The 22,563-nt window shown below is 32.4% G+C and overlaps 1 protein-coding gene across 3 annotated transcripts in view; it reads left to right on the top strand.

Annotated features, from left to right (window-relative positions):
- Positions 1-19,688, top strand: part of LOC123705062 (nostrin) — a 40,432-nt gene extending 20,744 nt beyond the window's left edge. For 2 of the 3 annotated variants that reach the window (XM_045653638.1, XM_045653637.1), the window contains exons 2-14: positions 5,924-6,119; positions 13,391-13,476; positions 14,385-14,528; positions 14,610-14,691; positions 14,772-14,902; positions 15,100-15,294; positions 15,371-15,506; positions 15,579-15,743; positions 16,146-16,298; positions 17,448-17,600; positions 17,916-18,255; positions 18,722-18,874; positions 19,148-19,688. In XM_045653638.1, the coding sequence (XP_045509594.1) occupies positions 6,000-6,119; positions 13,391-13,476; positions 14,385-14,528; positions 14,610-14,691; positions 14,772-14,902; positions 15,100-15,294; positions 15,371-15,506; positions 15,579-15,743; positions 16,146-16,298; positions 17,448-17,600; positions 17,916-18,255; positions 18,722-18,874; positions 19,148-19,263 (1,974 nt within the window). In that variant the 5' untranslated portion in view covers positions 5,924-5,999 and the 3' untranslated portion in view covers positions 19,264-19,688. Of the gene's footprint in view, positions 1-5,923; positions 6,120-12,831; positions 13,126-13,390; positions 13,477-14,384; positions 14,529-14,609; positions 14,692-14,771; positions 14,903-15,099; positions 15,295-15,370; positions 15,507-15,578; positions 15,744-16,145; positions 16,299-17,447; positions 17,601-17,915; positions 18,256-18,721; positions 18,875-19,147 lie in introns of those variants that run through there. The other variant, XM_045653639.1, reaches the window with a different exon arrangement.
- The last annotated feature ends 2,875 nt before the right edge of the window (positions 19,689-22,563 follow it).

Here is a 22,563-nt window from a genome sequence, read left to right as displayed (position 1 = left end):
TTATTTCATACAATACCAGACTTTAATCCGAAATGCTTCTAATTTCAATAGTGTTTTTTCATCTTTTTTAACATCAGGATGTTTCAATTTTTTTTACCTATAACATACGTAACAAAACAATAAAATAGAAGAATAATGTTACATTGTATAATGTTTCTTCCGTTCATTTCATTAACATCTATCATTTTATTTATCACACAGTTGGATTAAATAATAATTGGTTATAGTCTATTCTCTTTCGTTTGATATTGATTAAATTTCACCTATCAATATTTCGATGGCTTTATGCATAAAATTAAATTAGATTACAGAGACGGAGCGGTCATCTATCAATCAGATAATGGTAGCACGCGACCGTGGTCAGTGGTGACGTCATGTGACGTCACGGTCGCAGTGAAAGTAACAACTGATCTATAACTACGGTCTTCCACACTTTCCTCAGTGCAATTTGATTGTCATTCCAATTCGATCCTCGTATACGATTTCGCTCTGAACGTGCTGTTCACTCGAAGACACTGCACAGAAAAAAAATATGTTTCCCCATTTTCCCAACATTATACATTCATACATTTCATGAAATCAAATTATGTTTTGTACATTAATCGAACTAAGGCAGTTTCATATTGATTCATTTCAGCATCTTAGTGTCTCAAGGTCAATAATTGAGACGGTTGATTTCTACGTAATCATAACCGAGGTTTAATTAAGGTAACACTTCCTGTAGACAAGTTCGTAGGAAGGAAACGTAATTGTATTAAGTATGTCTTAAATTAAATATGATACAAGGTCTTTTTTTGGACTTCGTTTTTTATATAGCATTTTATCGAACTGTTTAGGACTTTTTTGAGTCGCACTCTACAATTCAATTCAATTGTCTAACTTCTTTATATTTACTTCTCGTTTTAAATCATTACAGAAGTTCACACATGAGATAGTAAAGTAAATAATTTATTATTTTATTTTTATTTGACTAGATTTGTGATCAATATTACGAGTATTATGTTTACTAATGTTGTTTGTGTTGTTCAAATGAGCGAATTGTTATTAAATACTCGAAGTGGTTATGCAATTAGATCTTTATGTTGATAGAAAAATATTCTTCGTCCGTTAACAGCCATCATGTTGTTTATTACAATTTTTATGTTAAAATTCTCTTCACATTGGCATATGTTTTTGGATTTGGATGTGCACTTATAATTTGGCACCTTCCCAAATGAACGTTTCTATTTTAATGTTTAGAGGTATAGCTAAAAGAAACTCAGATAATCCGCTTTGTGTGCATTGATTTTTAAAGGAATATTACAAAAATTTAGGCAGAAGATCAAAGGTTAATCACTACAAAATACAAATCGCTTTTCGTCGTTTAGAACGGATGGTAACAAAGGATATGAAATGATAGATTTAAATAAGGTAGTACGTTTGTAACGGTCGCGCGTCGGTTATATAACGGCCGACCATGCAAATCATTTTACCGACTCCGACTTCGATCTAGCAATTTCAACACAACGAAATGCCAGTTTAGCGGCACTTTATGTAATTGTTAATACAACAAACACTCAGCTGGGCAAATCGAACAATCAGATGTTAATGCTCGCGGGTGGTAAGATTCAAACAAGTTATAGAAATAATATCGTAAATATTATTATCTAGGTATACGATCTCCAGTCGCAATTTCAAGCTTATAGTTTAAGTAAGACGAGAATTGTGTCGTAGTAGAGTAAATAGGTACATTACACAGCGTGCACAACATTACAGAAACAATTTATTTACATGTATAATTCATTACACGTAGATACCATAAAATATTACTAAACCGTCTCCAACTGTTCCTTAGTTTAATTCAAAATCCAATCGAATGTTCATTCATAATTTATTTCTAGTAATTAGAACGACTATAAATCAACTGTCTTCCGCGTAAAGCTTGCGACATTTTGAGGTCTGGACAATTCGATCTAAGCAGAATCTTATTAGCCTTTAGCGAAACCTCACAAGCCCTCTCGCCGGCGGTTTCAAATATCGTTTCATTATTCTTCATTTTATGTAAACGTTGGTTATTACTGCAACTTCGATAGAACTGAATATACATAATTATTTTATTCAAATGTAAATCCTCATTAATTTCTATCCAGTTGTGTCATCGTCAACGCAAGCTAAACTTCGGCATCAGATAGAGATACTTTTTTATTTGTAATTTTATGTGGAAACAAGATATAAATTATTAAAAGTTAAGTAGCTTGTTACAAATACTAAAACTGGTTTAGGGTAAATAAGACTTAAATTATAATTTATAATGCGATGAAAACATTTCAAATTCAACAGTATGCTTATCTTTATTCATCTCCAGTCAAAGATTAATCATTAAAGAGTTTATCTCACATAACTTAAGGCGTTGCAAAACAAATCTAACCAGTTTACGAACATTAGCACCGTGGAGCTAATTTTATTTACTGAAGCTGTTGAAATGTTTGGCATTCACAAGTCTCGAAAGATATTACTTAAAAGTAAAACTGTGTGATTGCTAAAGAAATATATTTCTTATTTGAATACGATTAACGAATGTTATTGTTTGAATTTAATAAGTTCGTAGAACACGTATTATGACATCTAATGTTGCTTATAAAACGTAATGAATTCATGATACAATGTCGCTTTACTAATGATGTTTTAATGAACTTGCGTTTAATTCGTTATCATAATAGTTTTATAAATTTCACACTAATGAATAGGTAGAGTCACTGAATAGGTATAAACAGTAGATATAAATTAGATACTCACCTAAATAAATATAAATACAAATATTTAGGAACGTATTATTGGCGATGACCAACTCCGATATAGAAAGTAACTTAATAATTACCTTCACATACATGACAAGATGACTGACTCTACATCGTAAAACTTTACAATAAAATAATTAATTTTGCATTCTTTTTAAACTTTGCCTTACACGTACGATCGTGATACGGCTACTTAAATAAAACACGTACCTAATAATTAAAAAAGTCGCACCAAAAAAAAAATTATTACTTACAACCTTTGAAATTAGTAGGTAAATCTACAACACTTTTTAGTTTAAATATTAAATATAATATAGTAAAGAACTCCAATAAATTGATGTCAAGTTACTCATCATACGTTACAGTTTGATAAACTTTATCAAAACGAGTTCACTAAATACCGTCAAGGGAGGAAAGCAGGAAGCGTTTACGGAATCAAAATGGTTTCCGGTTTAGTTGTTAATTAGATTCGATACAATTCACAGACCGGTTCAAATGATGGATGAGTAAGAAAGAGTTACGCATAGGAAACGTGATTCATGGTTTTGCTAGTATTGACGATCAGCTTCTTAGAAACAATTATTATTAGAGTATTCTTTAAGGTAAATTTCATACTCCTTAGTAGCAAAAGTCTACGTAGAAGAACTGGATGAGGTAAAAGTACATTTTATAATTATTATTAGATTGAGAATCTCCATCCATTCTATATCCGGATATAAGCATTTATTTAACTCTTTCTTAATTACTATCTGATATAATTCATATTGAATAGCTTTACCGTTACGTAGGTAGGTATAAAATAGAGCAAATATATATAGAATCTAAATTCTAAACTATAACATTATCAGTTTTGTATAAGTTATAAAACATTAGTGACGTTCTTTAGTTCTTAGTTATGTTTATTGGTATTTAACGTGTTGATTCATTGATTCATGTTTATTATTAGGTACAATTAAGTATTTGACCAACTTGAAAAAGATTAAAATTTAGGTAGATGATTATTTTAAAATGATTTTTTGATGACTCAATTTATTTAAGCGTTTGATTAAAGTCAAATGAATACGAACAACATCAATTCAAACGAATTAATAAGTCCGGACTTCGAATCGATAAGTCCGGGGTTCGAGACCAGGCGAGCGCGCAGGAAATAAATTGATTTTTCAATTTATCTGCGCATGTTGTAACATCACCACTGCTCGAACGGTGAAGGAAAACATCGTGAGGAAACCGACATGTCAAAGAATTAAAAAGTTCGACGACATGTGTCATCCGCCAACACGCACTTGGCCAGCGTGGTGGATTATGGCCTGTACCCTCATAGGAGGCCCGTGTCCCAGCAGTGGGAACGTATAATAGGGCTGATGATGATGAATATGTAATGAATAATATAATGTACCTACTGCGCATCGCAAACAATAAAATACTTAATATTATCTCATCAATTTATCGGAACAAGGAAGATCACATTATTTATAAGCACGTATTGTAATTATATTACAGTCAACCTTCATCTTATAGTTGGCATGTTTACAATACCTATAAATTGAACAAAAACAAAAATTGTGTACCTAATGGCAAACGGTTACCCAACTATTAGGATAATCTCTCTATCAAAGAATTAACTAACATGTCCAATGTTATTTATATCTTCCCACCACCATGCTGGTCACGAGATTTGACTTCACGTCTTATTTATAACACAATATTTTTAGCTTGAAGGGAGCACAGTTTGAATCGTCTGCTATCCTCTTAATTAGGGAACTTTCGTATCGCATACAAAAAGTATTCATTTCGAAGAGCGAGGACGCAAGAAGGGCAACAAAGCGGATTGGCCACTTGGCGGGATGTTAAAATATATGTGGTATAAATAACTATAAACAAAGAAACGTGTGTTATCTATGTCCTTTTTACGCACGCACCGATATGCGTATATTGTCTTCGTTTTGGTTTTATTGGATTAAATGCAAATAGTAAATTGTTTAAAAAAACCCGCATATGTGTCAATTATTCCTCGTAACTATAAAAAAACAATGATAATGTATGCAAAATTGTTTGTATATTTTGTTCTGATATTTAAAAAGCATCAATAAAAGCAAGATAGCCGCGAACGTCAGTCATATTTACCTATATAAAACTAATGTAAGCTTGGCTGATCTCTGAGTAATTATAGAAATATGTCACTAACGGGAGAGCAGACAAGATCAAAAAAAGACCACATTTCATAGTCGTTAGCTGCGTTTTTATATGAAAATTTTAATAATAGCTTTTATCGACGATTGAATTCCCATCTTGTTGCACAAAGAGACCGTTACGCCCAAGACCGGGACCTTTGTAAATTGTTTTATAAATACTTATAGTTAATAGAATTAAATACAATATTGTATACCGACCCATACCTATTAGGTATATAAATTCTAATATAAGGAACACGTTCTTCATTATGATTTTCCATAGTTAATATTATTATAAATGCGAAAGTAACTCTGTCTGTCTGTCTGTTACTCAATTACGCCTTAACTAGGTACTGAACCAATTCTCATGAAATTTGCTATAGAGATATTTTGAGACCCGAGAAAAAAGGCTACTTTTTACCCCGGGAAATAGGATAGGTTTTATCCCGGAAATCCCACGGGAACGGGAACTATGCGGGTTTTTCTTTGAATGCGCGGGCGAAGCTACGGGTGGAAGGCTAGTATTATATAAATTCTAATATAAGGAACACGTTCTTCATTATGATTTTCACTGCATCATTCCTGGCGATGCACCTAGTTTCGTAGTATTTTAAATTACTTACTACAATCGTAATATTTTATATCGTAAACTGTTGTTTACAATTATATGACAATATAATAACATTGTACGTATTATTTTCTTCTACTATTTTGCAATTTACACAACATTTGCTGTATCGACTAGATGTAGTACTATTCTAAGAAGCAAATATCACTTACTCATTGAAATCATCAATTTAGTAATGCTATGCGATTTGCTAATCAACACAGGAAATATCGATTCATAATACAGAAGGACCACATATTATGTTACTTAGCTCTTTCTATTGCATTTCGTAAAGCTCTAAGACTTGTTTTTTTTTCGAATCAATACAGTCTAAACAGCAAAAACATTTATGTTTCTTTTTGTTCTAGAACGTTCAGTGGCGGCAGTAGCAAAGAAAGTGTTGGTAATGCGTCGTCGTCCCACGATGATGATGGTGGGGACACCATGAACCGGGAGAACGTCACCAACAAGATCGCGGCTGGTATGGACCGTTGGCAAAACACGATCGAAGATATGATCAATTTACGTTCTTCTAATAATCACGCTTTTAAAGACAACTATTGGGTGAGTGGCTGTTCTTTGAAGTATGTAGGTATTTATGTGAGAGATGGTATCGTTGTACATTTGTTTACAGAGAGATGTTCATTCTTTAGATTAGATAAAATTGAAGACAATGAAATTTCCCTGCTAAACTCGTTAATGTTTTAATTTTAACTGTAAACTCACATCTACTTACGTATAACGTATTATCACTCATATATCTAAGGGAATTGTAGCATTAAGATGAGGTACCTACAACAACCGTATTATATTTTCTTCTAGAGAAACATAATAATCGAGTGTAGTAAGTGCAGTAATAGCAAGCATTACGTAAGAATCCAAAGAAAGCACAATCACTGTTAGACAAATATTACGCTTCAACATTTACATCATTTTATGATACATTGTCGACGTAATGTGAAAAACAATTATAATGATTGTTGTCGAGATTCCACGAAACGGTTCGCTAGAAGACAGTGAAAGTGTTTCGTAAATGGGCCAGTGGATTAAGTCAATCGAAAATATAATAAGTGAAAGGTATTCCCTATGGCATTAGATCATTTTTGAACGCACTCGCGCTCATAATGTCACATGGTCTTGTCATACATACTTCAGCTATATGTAGCCGTTCTATTATTATTTAAGTAGCTAGAATAATACATATTCTTATTGGAATTACATACGTCATCATATCTTAGTAATTACATTGAATAAAAACAAAATATCATAACTGATATAGTATTGCAAATTATAGCTTCATTAAATAGCTAGGTAGGTATAGTATTTTGTAATCATGAAGACAAAGCTGTGAAACTTCGTTATCAATGACTGCAATCAGGTTTTCTCAATCGCAGTCTTTCTTTGTCTATATTAATAATATTGCAGTAATAAATACACATCGACCCGGTCATTGTAGACAAAGAGATTAATAAATTAAAAGTAATATGACTTTGTCTTGAAACGTTTTTATGAAATCGCAGTTTAATCTGGGTTAATTTAGCTATAACCGTGAGATATTTTGATACCTGGCTTATTGTATAGTATTTAGAACTAGACGCAACTGTGGATGTCGTTAAAATAATACGTAATATATTCAAAACTAGGTGGTATAGTTTTATATGGCATAATATGTTACATGCTCTTACACTTTATTGTGGTACATTGCTTTCAAACAAGACTTACAAAACAATTTCAGTAACTCTTTAGAAGTTATGATTTATTTTTTAACACTTATCATTAGCGATAACATATATTGAATCATATTTTACCAATTAGAATTAAATTATCCGTAGCTCATTAAGTTTCAGTATTGAGTAACGTTATTATTAGTAGGTATTATGTTAGGTAGGTATAAAAATAGCTATCTGACCTAATTTACTTGGAAAAGAACTGCCCTACCAATTTCAATCAGAATAAGTATATTTTTTTAAACGACTTATAATTTTTAGTTATTATTAAGAAAAAAAATATTCACGTCCTTCTTCAAGATGTAATCTACTACTTTACCAATTTAGATTGTAATAGATATTTTAACTGGTTGTGTGCATAAAGGTAGGTTATACAAACAGAAATACAGACATACTTTCATATTCATAATACTAGCATGGATAGATATGAACCGCTTAAATGGGTAACACACCTACGCAAACAAATGTACCTATATTAAGTTCAAGCTATCTTAATAGAAACAGCAAAATGTACAGTATAAGTTACCGAAGTATTACTTTAAATAATGCAATTATAATATATAAAATATTGCTATGATGGTATCTTGTCATGAGCTCGGCCATTAACCGGTGAAAGTATATGATACAATCAAAATAATTGGAAATCAAAACGAATGCAGGAAAGTGGTAAGCATTATACGCAATTGTAAGTAATTTATGAACTTACATCTTTCACCCGCGACTTTTTCCGTGTTTTATGGGAGCTTTTAACGTCAACGTCTCCATTAAAAAGGTTCGCATGTCATGTCCTACTTTTCTATGAAAGCCTCGTCTAAATAAATCCAGGTATAAATTTGTCCAAGTAGTTCGAAGATAAACAATTTTTTAGTATTTTTTGTTGTAATATAAAAGTGAACTACAGTTGAAGATAAATAATCATAATATGAGTAGGTATCGTCAATAAAAATATGAAGAAGGAACGCCTTGTTACAGTAATTTTTTTATATGCCTGATTTGTTACAAATAATAACGAATTAATGTAATAAAAATCTTCTAGTGCCTGTACCTGTGTAAATAGATGCTTATTTTTTTATAAATACAATTTATGTATACTACCTAATGCGGCTGGGAAAACTCGAAAATAGTGTAGGTATTACTTTCGTTTTGCGAAAGATATTAAGTAATAACAATAGATAATTTTACTGAATAATATCATTAAGTTTATTTCGCACGTTACATTAAATTCACAACATTAAATTCACATTATTATTACATTGAAATAGAGTCGGAAGTGTTGTATTTATGACATTAATATTTAAGTTCTCGTATAAAAGAAAGCGTATTTTAAATACTAAGTAAACAGGTAACGTTTTTAATTGAAATCTAAGCTGGATAGAAAAAGTAGAAATCTCGTTCCGACTGCCTGCACTTGCTTTTCAGATCAGATTGATTTTGCTCTATTAAATCGTGATTTACTTGTACTGTTATGAAACAATATTACAAAGAAGATCGACAATCTTTTGACGACGGCTGCCCAAAATATTAATCGGATGTACCTACTTGCTTTTTCAACTAGATTTTGAACAACAATTTTTACGAATGGTTTATAAATTATCTAAATGATCCTTACATCACAAACATGTTTGACATTTAAAATAAAATTCGAAGGCATATGTCGAAAATCAACAAAATATTTCCTACTTTGTAAGCAGGAAATCGTATCCATTGTTGCAATTGCAAATTACAGGTCCAGTACTTACCGCCTTATTATATGTTATGTAAAGCTCTTGCCTCCAAATGATTCAAGCATCGTCGATCAAAGTGACATCGTTAAAACTAAGTATAACTTTGTTAACCTATGATTCACAAGTCATCAATTTAAGTAGGTGCATAGTCAGGTTTTTACCCGTCCTACTAATTAATATAATAGCTTACTATTCTTTACTCATAATTCATTCAAAAATCAAACGAAAGTAACAACAGAACAATGGATTATTAATTTAGCATTCAAAGAGAAAATAACCGTGATGTTATCTATTTTATGAATGATTTGGCCTCATCAATAATGATCAGAATATTAATTCGTGAATTCAATTGAACTGCAGACTTCGAAGGATAATCATTTGTTTTATTTTGCTGATTGGGTAATTTTTGCATATTTACTTTTGGACAAGTTACAACAGAAAACTTTTTCAATTACCTATTAATGATATTGTGACCCGTTTGTCGAGCACTATAATGCAGCCTATTGCACTAAAACAGTATTGTTCGTATGAACATGTTCGCTATTGTTTGATTTATCTTTCATTGTGGTAATATACCGTAACAATATCTTCTGAATGTAATATAGTATCTGTTCTGGGATTTATTAAAAATAAGTTAATTCATATTGTTTGAAACATGATGTTTGAGAACTTCCTTCCAATAAGTACTGCAACTGCAGTCTGCACCAAAGTGACTAAGTGTTGTAAAACATAGATAAAATTTGTTACACGGAACCTTGTGTTGTGAAAACGGGTCGGCAAACGTTAATTTAGATTTTAAATTGATTCTAGTAGACATTTCGGTTAATCGGTTAGCTTTAAAAGCTAAACAGAAATCTCGATTTAATTAATTTAAATTTTAAACATAGTTTTACACATTTAACTTACAAATTTATAGGTGATTTTAAGCACCAACAAATTACAAAGGCCTGCAAATCCTATTAAATAAGAAACTATACGTAATTCAATAATATATATTTTAATTAATAATTAATTAGTATAAAGAATATTTGTAATCGTATTTTCAAAGTCATAAATGCCTCAGCGCTTCCTCGCGAACGGAAACACGCGCCATCATCACTATTCAACACGTTTTACTCGAAATCGACGCAATCAATCCAAGCACATTGAACAATAGACTTTATGTGTTGAATAAATAAAACCTTTAATTGTGTAAGACATACCTGGTGTGAAGAAAGTCTACATAGGTATACTTTTATACGAAATGTAGATTGACGAAGGTAATCTTCAGTTATTTAGCTATAAAAATAGGGGAAGTGGGCCCAAAGGGGGCACCTTACCGGAAAATTAAAAAAAATGAAGTTTGAAAAGAAGTTAAATCATTTATTTTTTTGAAAAAAGTTCCATTACTAAATACTTTTTAATGCTAAGAGGTTAAATTTGTCAAAAGATAAAGTATATAATAATTATTAACAGATTACTAAAAGCCTACGATTGCCTGCTTTGCCCGAAGGGGTGGCCTAAAGCGGGCTTTCGTTTAGGGCAAAACGGGCAGTAGTTGGGTAAAGCGGGCAGGCCTGGATTAAAACAGCAGATTTCAAAATATACAGCCACAAATAATATATATACATATAATAAATAGAGTAAAAGACAAAAATATTTTATAAGTTATGTATTTCAAACAGTCACACAATTATTTTTAAATTTATATATGAAACAAAGGAACTTAAAAAAATAAAAGTCTCATATAGTCTCATTACAAAATTAAAAATAAATTTATAATTGTCATTAATGATAAAACAAATTATAAAGGTCGGCATAACATGTGAACGACAAGTATTTAAACAAAATAATTCCTAAAATTATGTACCTACCTAATAGGTAAGTATACAAGTTCCTTAAATTCTTGTTTAGACAGCCCGTAAAATAAAGAGTCCACGTATTCCAAAAGCTCCATATCTTGTTCCGTATAAAAGACAGTAGTAAACCTACCAAGCTCATTACACGAACGATTTAAGATGTCTTTGCAATGTCGTTCTTGGAATCCCATATTTAGTTGCAACTTTTTTGACAGATTTTCCTAACTCTTGCACTTCTCGCATTGCTTGCTGCATAGTTGAGCGTTGCCATGAGGCTTGTGAAGTTTTACGCTTATATTTACTAACCATATGAAAGGAAAAAGCAAATTAACAAAAGAATGTATGTGTGTGTAATGAATGAAAGAAAGAATGTAAGTGAATTTTAGCGGACGGGGCAAAGCGGGCGCGTGCCCGCTTTACCCTGCCCGCTTTGCCTTTTTCGACATATGAAAGGTTCAGACGAAATTCTAACATCAAAATTTTTAGACACGTGGATTTTTATGGAACTAAAATACGGCCAGATAGCCACTTAATTACTTACAAATTTTGGTTAAAGGATTGTAAACACCAAAATAAAAAGAACACATATTACATACCTTGCAATATTTTTCAAAAATCATCGAAAAACATTTATTTGTTGCAGCTTGTAAATGCGTGCTCGCAAGCGAATCGAACGATTGCCGCGAGGTGGGCTAGAGGTGTGGGGATCGTGCTCACGCGTCGCGCGCGCGCTATTATTTAAAATTCCGATACTATACTGTGTGCCCGCTTTAGGCTCTGTGCCCACTTTAGGCCTCCTTCCCCTACTTACATGTTAAAATATTTTTTTCACAAGATTATAAGATCATTGAGGTCCAAAGAATTGTAATAAAAGCGTCAAGGAGTCAAGCGTCAAGTACAATTGCAAGAGAAGGAGGATATTTTATTATTACAATTGATATATAAATGTAAATTGAAACTTCCATGCTAATAAATAAGAATCATTAAAAAATAAATTAACAGTATTAATATAACTTACCTACATGTCCAAGCTCTCTATGATATGTGAAAAGCATGAAAGACATACAAATATGCGAAAGTATCCGTGGCTCGGGAAAACGTAAATACGAGAGACACATTACACTAGTTCCACTTACTTTATTTGTAATCAAATACTTACATTAATTAATTGAGATTGCGACCGGTTTCATAGTGCAATTCCATCGAATACTCAGTACTAGTACATTGATTGTACCAATGTTATTGGGAAAGTGTAGGTATGCCAAAGACTAGTCAATAGAAATTTTATGATCTTACAAAGAAAACCTCTTATCATGATTGGCCTCGTTACTAGCCTTCAGCTATATAGGTTAGATCTGCTTTGACAACATTGAATGATATACCTAAAAGTAAAATAAATATAGTTTACTGTTAGGCCTCGTAAAAGCATCTATAGTTTGATATATGGCAACTGAAGTGGGCACAATTTTAATCCGTTGATATAATATACCGTTGTTGGAGCGTGACCAGTGGATAAAGAATTGTACTAGCGGACGTGAATAATTCATTTGGCGCCTAGTGAAATGGCTATTGAATGATTTCTATTGTACGCTTGACATTATCACCCTTTCCAGAGAAATATCTTTTTTTCTACGATGATTTTTATTTACTATTGCTTGAATAGGTTCGGAAATAGTCTATTATAATACTATGCCTTTTTACCACCAAAATTGGGTTTTTACCTACATCCAATTTCTATTATTTCTTCAAAAATACATTATGTGATTTATTTTCTTCGTAAAGGCAATTATGAAATTACTTACGTTCCAATCCATCTTAAGTAATAGGTTAAAAATGTAAATAAATAAAAAGAAATCGATAAAAATCAATACAAAAGGAGATCAAGTATCATAATTATGACAGTGACTATTAGTTGCACGCGAGATTAGTGCGGTAAATGCTAATACACTTTAATTACACGCTCAGATATAAATAGAGATGTAGTTTTGTATTGATAGATATTGTCAGTGGGTTTGTAGGCTTAATTCCACGTTATTTAATTAAACTTCAAGTGTTGTGCTGTAAACAACGCGTCGTTCGTTTGAGCGCGAAAGATCCGTGTGTATCTCAATGTTCATAATAACTTGATTAAATTATTATATTATTTGGATAATTAATATGCTAATGAAGTGGAATTATGTTCAAAATGTCTTTTCAATTATTAAGACTTAGAATTTGGAATACAAACTTCAATTGATATCGATAGAGAATGCTTATTCGGTTCTGGATATCGTTGATTGGGGTAATTTAAGGCCTATGTTTTCCTTTATTTATACATCTTGTGTGATCGTTTATTGATTTTGTTAATTAGACTTTATAAATATACACACTTTATAAATATACACAGACGCACTAGATTATTCTAAAATGTTGAAACGTTATTAAATATAATAACGTTTTGTTATACATGCTAATAACAAAACCTAATCTATCGACACACCTAGTTTGAATACTTCTATTATTGATTGATTAGTATCGTTTAATAAATGCATAAATTCTTGTTACAGGCACAAAACGGATTTGACGAGCTACGTCGCTATGTAAAACAAGGCAGCGACTTTAGTAAGGAGCTGGCGTGTATTTTACAAGAAAGGTAAATAATAGACGTTCGATATCAGAAAATAACATTATGTTCTATAATACTACAATAATGGAATAGATACTGGGGGTATAAATTATGTTGAGCATAAATTTGTTTTCATACTATATACCATATGCATATCCTAAGATAAACATATCTACAGTAAAGCATGCTACCTATGCCCACTAAGTACGAGTTATGTTATCATTTCAAAAATGATTTCACCTATAGACTTATTAGGTACGTTCACGTTTCCAAATTCTTGTTAGTCTGAAAACATAAGTATCATATTACAATAATCAAATATCTAATTCAATTATATTGGTACAAGATCGATAAGCCTTCATATCGACATCTGAATTCGCTTTCTAGAGACGTGATGATCCAACAATGCCGTATTGTTTACAATTGCAAGCGAAGGCTTTAACGACTATTTTCACCTCTCGCAGTATATATATAAAGGTTCCAAACGACCTTGTCCGCTTATATGCGTTTAAATTACAAGCAATTAGTAACTAAAGAGCTAATAGCCGTTCTAAAACATGTTAGAGGCAAAAAGTTACCACATTTTCATAAACAATACCTTTATAAAATTGGTGTGTGATATAACTCTGTTTCTAGTTTTATATAAAACGCTAGCGGCAGACGAACGTAAGGTTACGACAATGGCCACAAAATCATAAATAGAATGTCGCGTGCCAAAGCCAAGTGGGCCAAGACGATTCAAAAATAACGCATGCAGTGAACTCTCGCATCGCTTATTACCTGAAATAAGAATAACATAATCGTAATCCATGTAACATTTATAAAAACATTATTACGTTACGCCACAACGATTGTATTGGTTATTAACTCTTCCGCAACCCTTTTTATGTTAATACATTACGAGAGCAGAGATATAATCTATTGAAACTTTCCAGGGTTGAAGCAGAAAATTATTACTCAAAATGTTTAGCAAAACTCGGGACGAAGTTGAGCAAAGCGTGCAAAGAGAGTGTAGGCTCTTGTGCGGATGCGTGGAAACATGTCGCAATGGAAATGGAGAAACGTGCCGAAATACACAGGTATTAGCATGTTTGAATACATACATCGTTTAAATTGTTGTTACGTTTGATGCACATTTTTTAAATTAACGTCACTTACAGGAATTACTCCAGCGCACTAACGGAGGAGTTGGTTAAACCTATGAAAAATGTAATCGACAATCAGTTGAAATTAAGAAAGAAGGTGTGTATTGCAGTGCTAGGATATAATTGAAACAAAAAAAGAAAATACTTACTTAATAATTAATTTAATTTAATTTTCAGATCGAAGGCAATGTTGATAAAACAACAAGAACGCTTTCCGATTGGAGATCAGCAGAAGTCAAATCGAAGAGGCAATCTCATGCCGCTGCAAGAGAAAACGAAAAACTCCAAGACGCTTCTCTAGAGATTAGGTTCGGCTATTTATGATGAACTTGACGAAACAGATGGTAGATTATTTATCACTGTCGTCATCTGTTTCAGTCAAATCTTACAGAAGGATCCTTCAAACTAACTTGCCTTGCGATAATTAGCTATGCGATGTATAAGCAATGCGATTGTTGCCATGGGGGCGTCGAGGCCAAATCATTATTTTGCATTTTGTTTACAGCCGCATGTCGCGAAGTTCAAGTATGGGCCATATTCCGCATTCCATCTTGAGCGCCGCTCGCGCAGAGCGTATAACAAGTTCGGCAAATGAACGAGATGCTGCCAAGCTGCAAGTCAAGAAAAGAAAGACTGAAGACGCCGTCAAAAAGACTGAAGCGGAATATTATAACGTATGTGTTCATGCGGAACGAGCAAGGTAATATCCTTCACAGTAATATAAATAGGTATTATTGTTTCTATTATAGCCTTGGTAACATATATTTGCTATCCAGGCTGGAGTGGGAGACGAGCGTAGTGAAAGGAGCGGGTATGCTTGAATCTCTGGAAGAAGAGAGACTCGCGCAATTAAAGAGCTCAGCCGATTGTTATCTCAGGTTGACGGCAGCCGTTCCACCGCAATTAGCGGAGGTAAGTGATAAAACATCGTAATAAGTAGAAATTTAAATTGTTGGAAACTGATTGTGTAACTGTGTTTCCCAGGCAACGAATGCTTTAGTGGGACCGATAAAGAATGCCAACGCTAACTTGGATATGAGAGTGGTGCGAGGCGTGCGGTCTGCGCCGGCGGGCGCGAGCGAGCAACTTCTTCCCGACTTCTATTGCGAACACACAACATTGGCAATGAATCGAGAGCGTCGTAAACAAGTACGCATCACTGTTATGTAATTACCCTTGAAATTATCGCAATGTCAACGAAATCTTTGAACGTTTAGCGAGATTGTACGTCATCCATATTTAAATGCAAAGTAAACTAAAAAGTATTTTAGGACGTGTAAATTAGGTAATGCTGATAATTATTGCAAGAGTCGTGTTGATGTTGTATTTGGAAATATCTTCAGTAAAATTCTTGTAGTGATATATTTACTTATATTTGACCTAAGAAACTAAATGCATGTCCTGTCATGTACTTTGAAAAATATCAATCATGTAGGATTCCTTAATCTTTATACCTACCTAAAATATATTGTTAAAGATACGAAAATACAAAAAATCGTTTCATTTTTGCTAGTGTAATTTTAGGTATTAATAAAACTTATCAATTTTCAGGCTTTACTGAAAATACTGCAACTAGTTAAGCAAGATATCGAAAGAGAAAGGAAATCAAAGCAAGGATTAGAAAAATTATCAATGGCTATGAAGCAAACGCCGACGTTTGGAAATGACGACTCTCAACAAAATGTCGCAGATAAACTGTACCATGTAAGTATTATCATTGTATTATCACTGTTTAAGAGCGCTTATTCAATTTAACGCAAGTCAAAATCTCCGCGATCTATTACGATAGATCGCGGCTTGCGCTATCCTTTTACTATGAACAGCATAGGTCCACAGGAGAGCGCCGAGCAACATGTCCTCTCTCTGGAAAGGCTCGCTGCCGACTGATTTGAATCGGGTCGCGCGCAGTGTTTTATAGTACTTTTAAAAAAATTGTAGAAAAATAATAGAGGTACCTTAGTTGATTTTTTAAATTTTATCTTATAAGTAAGACATTCTTTTATTGCAATATGTATAAATTATATTCAATTAAGTCAAATATCTTGGTGAAAATAATCATTTTGTCGACTATAATTTCTAAAAAAATTCACATTGTTGTGGATTTTAATTTCGTAAGTTAGGAGTCCAAAATAAAAAAATCTTTTAACTAACTATTTTAATAAGGATTTTTGCAGTTAGTTAAAAAAATTGTGTGTTAGATCTGTCAGCAATTTCAGATATTTTTAGCTTCGAAATTGACACTAAAAGTGAAATCAAGTAATCATCGGCTCAGTTATCTTGATGGTATTCACAAATACTGTATTAATTGAAAAAAACTCTTAACTAACTACATAGACAATAAAATTTCCTAACATTATTAGTAATTCATATGTTTGTAAGATAAGTGGTTGATGGACAATCTGGTTTGAAAAATCACATATTTGAGCCAAACAGCGCACGGACCGCGTACACGGCCTTAAACATTAACTTCAAATTCAATGAATCATACTAAAATTTCCTTGGAAGTTATGACGGTATAGGTATTGCATAATATAGATGATGAAGCCGTGTGATTTACAAACTCAAAGAAAAAGTTTGTACATTGTTACGGATCAAATACAAAAAAGAGTTGTGCAATTCTTATACTTTTTATCTTTCAATATTTGAGTTAAGTTTCAATAGAAACGCTTCAGTGCTAATAGGTACCTACTCATTTTACTATCTATATATGCTATAACGTCACAGGTCACTCTCCCATAATAATTATTAAAGTTGAAAAGTACAAGCGTCAATATCTTTAATTAATCTTAATTAATTAGTGGGTGTATACTCAAATCACTTTCACCAATAAATAATTCAATTATATCATTCCAGATGCGAGCAATGCTCACATATTTAGAAGCGATCAGATACAAAATAACTTCGACTCTAAGCGAACTGGATAGCAGACAAGCGGTGCAGCACCCCCTGGCAGCGCACATTCAAGTTATAAGAGATAAACAGGGCCTGCAACAAAGTATACTTAAAGTAAGTACAAAATTATATTAGTGAAGAAAATTATAAGACGCCCAGCGGCACCTAGCTCGTTAGAAATGACAGCAAATTAGATATTTCCTATTGCGTGTTTAGGGTGTGGTTGACGTAAACGAGCTAAACAACACCTGGATATTTACGTAGTCTGAGAACATTATAGATAATATTTACTTTCATCTTGTTTATTCTGAAGCTCTCCAAGCCATAATGCAAATCAATACTTATTCATAAAATAAGTAGGTATTTGATCTAGATAGATAATAATGAGCCGGCAAACAGGTTCTGACGACAATGTTTATATATTTTCAGGTCCCGCCATGGTTGCAAGCGGACTATCAGAACGAAGTCAACAAGAACTTACAACCAAATTACACTGCTCTCACCAAGAGCGTGAACGGCGGAGAAGAGAGAGAGAGGCGGGACTCTATCATGAGTCGAGCGTCTAGCAAGTTACGCATAGAGCACCTGTCGTTCAGAAGGAACACAGAGCACAAGAGTGCGCCGACCACTCCGATATGCTCTGAGCTTCCATCACCCACTGTGATACCGCCACCCACTCCGGAAGCCCCTCCTCCGCCAGACAGCCCTCTGGACTGGAGCGAGCGCGGCGCTGGGGATGGCCTGTCCAACCAGCATGATAGCGACTTTGGTAAGGCATTGTTTTAGTCCTCCAGCAATACTCATACTTATGTTAAGCGTTAAAAGATACATAATTTATTACATGGAGGCTAGTAACTATATAATATACTAGCTTACCGCCCGCGGCTTCGCCCGCTTTCTCTAAAAAGATTTGAGATTTAAACTATCCTATCTCTCAAGTTGGATCGAACTGCACATGGTATGCGAATATTATTATAATTGGTTAAGTGGTTTATGAGTCCATTGAGGACAAACATTGTGACACGAGATTTTTATATATTAAGAAGATGTGTAATGCCTGGACCCTCTCAATTTCTAACAAATATGGTAGTATCGGTCTAGTTATAAAATTAATAAAAAAATATATGTGTATTTTGCAGGTATTTTATACCACCATACCATATTATATTATGGCAATTTTTTCAATATTTGAAGAAGAATACAAATAACATGCTTATATTTAATGCTGTTTTCAGATGAATTCTCGTCCCAGAGCGATAGTTCAACAGATTTGAATTGTTTGGGAAAAAATGATGGAAGCGATGAAACACCTCAAAAATACATTGGAAAGTGTCGGGCTTTATACACTTATGAGGCAAGATTAAATGATGAGCTGACATTAGCCCCAGGTAAATTTTGTAATGTTCAATATTATGTACTATAATATATAGTATTTAGTAATTAAAGTATTTAGTATTAGTAATTAAAGTTTTTAGTATTTTGTATTTATCAATGTGCAATGCGATTTTGTATTATTAGTATATTTTAAATAATGGGTAATTGATATTATGTACTATACCTAAATAAGTGTAATGTAGTAATTTGTGTGACATCTGACTAATTGCGATTTATTTTACGATTATTCTAATAACAAATAACATTAGATTAATATTAATTTACAGGTGATATAATAAACATATATGAAAAACAAGACGACGTCTGGTGGAGCGGGGACCTTAACGGAAGTTTCGGTATATTTCCCTCGTCGTACGTCGAAGAAATAACATCTTGTATATAAGCGGGTATCATTACTGCATTTAGCAACAAATGTTATACATAAAATCGTTATTTTTGTACATATAAGTATAATATATAAGCTCACATCGAACCCAGTTGATTGTTTACTAATTTATTTCATATATATCTTTGTTGTAAGTATTGTGAATAAGAATTCGACTGCACAAAGTGATACTTCAATGAAGAAGCATTAAACTTAGATATATTGATGTTTAGCTACTTTAGATGTTTTTATTTGTATCATATTTATTACATCTTACACGCATTATTTTTCTCAATAAAATAATCATTAGATATATATCAATTTTATTAGTTGTATAAATTATGAGTGTCGACCTTGTGACATTGTTTTATGTTTACTTAGATGATTATACATAGTCTTTAAATAATACCAAAGTATTGTATGTAATAAAGTTATGAACGCTCGTTAAATATTATTATTTCAATTTTAAGTGACAATCGATTAAAATGAAGTAGAATATAGGTACCTACGTAAGTAATTACATACAATCCCTATGAAGCTCCTTCCTCTCTGTCTACATATCTGATATTAGAATAATACCAAACCTAATAGAAAATAAGCTACATGGTGTTATAAAATGAAAACACATTTGAGATGACAACACATCATTTATTAAAATATTGTTTATACATTAGGGTGTTGGCAAAATCGGACTAGTCCAAGGATATCTAAGGGTAGAATACAATATTCATATTAAGTAAACCAGCAATATTATACGGACAAGCAGTGCTACGCTTATATAATATTTAATTATCTGCTTCGTTGTCCTCATAGCACTGAACCGAATCGGCATTGTTTACAAGAACAGACACTGCCTGTCCATGTGAGACCAATAATAATAATATTCTTATCACTGCGTTTTTCTTGGGAAGATAGCAAAGTGGTTAAAGGCTTTGCGTTAGGGGCATCAAAATCACATTCCATCCTAGAGATGTACCTAAGTTTAAATTTTTATACGAAGAATAAGTCGCAAATGACAGTATCGCAAAATTAGTTTCATACAAGCTTAAACGTAGAGTAAATTATGGTAAGATAAATGAAGCAAGATCGTGTAAATGGATTTTTGGCAAAAATACGTGCTATTTATTTTATTTTTAAGTTTGATGCGGACGGCCGTAAAATACTCAGCTTTTATAATTTTGATCAAATTGTCATTCTAAGTAGAAAAATATGTGTTATTAAATACTGTTAACATTTCAAGTTGATAATAAAATAATCTACATGCAAGAAGTTATCATACGTTGCAATTACTTCAAATTTAATCCATCTATACAATCGTGCCCCGAATACCCAAATTTATAGCGTACCTATTTAACATTTTATTTAAAAATAGACACAATAAATCAATGAGCAATTTCATTATACTTAAATAATAATAAAAAGACGCATTGAAAATGCCTGCTCGCTATGCCCATTTCAAAACGTACACTTATCATTTTTTGCCCAATTTCTAAAAAACCTGACCGTGTAAACGACAGCCAATCTAAGGGCAAACATTTTACATTATAATATAAAAAGAGATGGTCTCAATATCAGTTGAACAACAGCGTCTTTTTCACAAAAGACATTGTAAAAAATGGAATAATAAACATACTTGTATCTATAACTACACATCTATTATATATTATACATACATGAATATTATGGCAAAATTGATTAAACTGTTTCATCGTTAACTACAAGTATTCGTGCTTCTTAAAAATAATATTATATTTGCTGAAAGAATTTGAGCAACGCTTTTCCTCGAGCGAAGATTTTTAAGAATAAATACGGATAAATTTCACGTATTCATAGACTGGATCAGGAAATAAGGACCATGCATGATCCTTTCAATTATACAAAATAGATAGTATAATGTTTATCATTAAATTGATTTATGCAACAAAATACCCCGTTGTATGTGGTGGAACTCTCAGAAGATATATTATTGAATAACAAGGATGTAGGGAATTAAATAGTTGCTTGAAGCTATCGTTAAGGACATACCTATTATTAAGTAGAAAGCTAGTAAAATTCTGTCCTGCATTCATACATTTAAGATAAACGTACACGCAAAAGAATTGCTCAAACCATTTCACTTATCACTTAAAAACGGCCAAATTACTCCGTCAACAATTCCATCAAACAATTATCTCCTACAACATTAACTTATGAATAATCGTTTATCGGATAAACGATTAAATTCCCACGATTATTTGGACCGGACCATGTTACTGTACAATCTAGCTCAAGCTAACCATACCTAATCGTAATTTAAAAGTACATTTAGTTACACTGCCACAGATGGAAAAATATTAAATCCAAACATCAAGAACAATTTTACTTCAAGCGTATACATACAAAATATGGATTAACGATAATCCTATATTTACCATGTATAAGTATCTGTAGGAGTGTAAATAAATTATTATTTATGGTGTAAGGTGCATTAATTATTCCCGTTGTATTATGTTATATTTATGATTTTAGATTATTATTAGTAAAGCAGGGATCTGTTTAAGTGTTTTATTGGGATTTCCTTCGCTTATGTCAGCAGAAATACCCATTCCTTTCATAATAACTTTACATTCATTAACACCTACTTTTTAACATTTACATTAATATTACAATAACATATTAAAACATACACAACAGGCAATATTATGCCTGCTGCTAATACCTTATTACGTCGCCTGTACTTACAAAAAAAACTAAGATATATGGAAAAATATAAAAGAGCCTTTCTGTAATGCTTTTTAAAGTGACGTAAGCTTTGAAACATCGTTTAATCTCTTACAGGATAAAAGTCACGTTCGCGAGCAAAGCCGCAAGAAAAACTGCTTATGCCTCACACCTGTAGAATAATTATATTATCCTATTGTCCTCGTCAAGTCAACCAGACAATATTGACTTATTTGTGCGTATTTAATATGATTTATTAAAGCAGTTGTGTGCAAAGATTGGTACTGAACAATAATAGAATTATATTGTCTTTACGGCGCCTATTTTAATGTAATAGCAACACGTGGTTTGACCACTGACAGGCGCGTTAAAAACACAACCAAACATTTTAATGCAATCGCAAAAGCAAAAGTTAACGCTACTGGAATAAAAAAATTATATTTTATTGTATTGTGTTGAGTTAAACGTAGAATGGATGGCTCTTATTGTCGGAGGTCAAGATTCACTTTGGGTCCCTGCGCCACTCTAGTAAGTAAACGTAGAATAAAAACAAACGGTTGAAGTTAAATAAAAACCAATGGTGGTGTGGATAATAAAACTATTTAAGAGATGTTTACG

Source organism: Colias croceus, chromosome Z (assembly GCF_905220415.1).
Source record: "Colias croceus chromosome Z, ilColCroc2.1".
Classification (NCBI taxonomy): Eukaryota; Metazoa; Arthropoda; class Insecta; order Lepidoptera; family Pieridae; genus Colias; species Colias croceus.
Note: the sequence above shows the minus strand (reverse complement) of the source record. Positions and strands in the feature narration are given on the sequence as shown.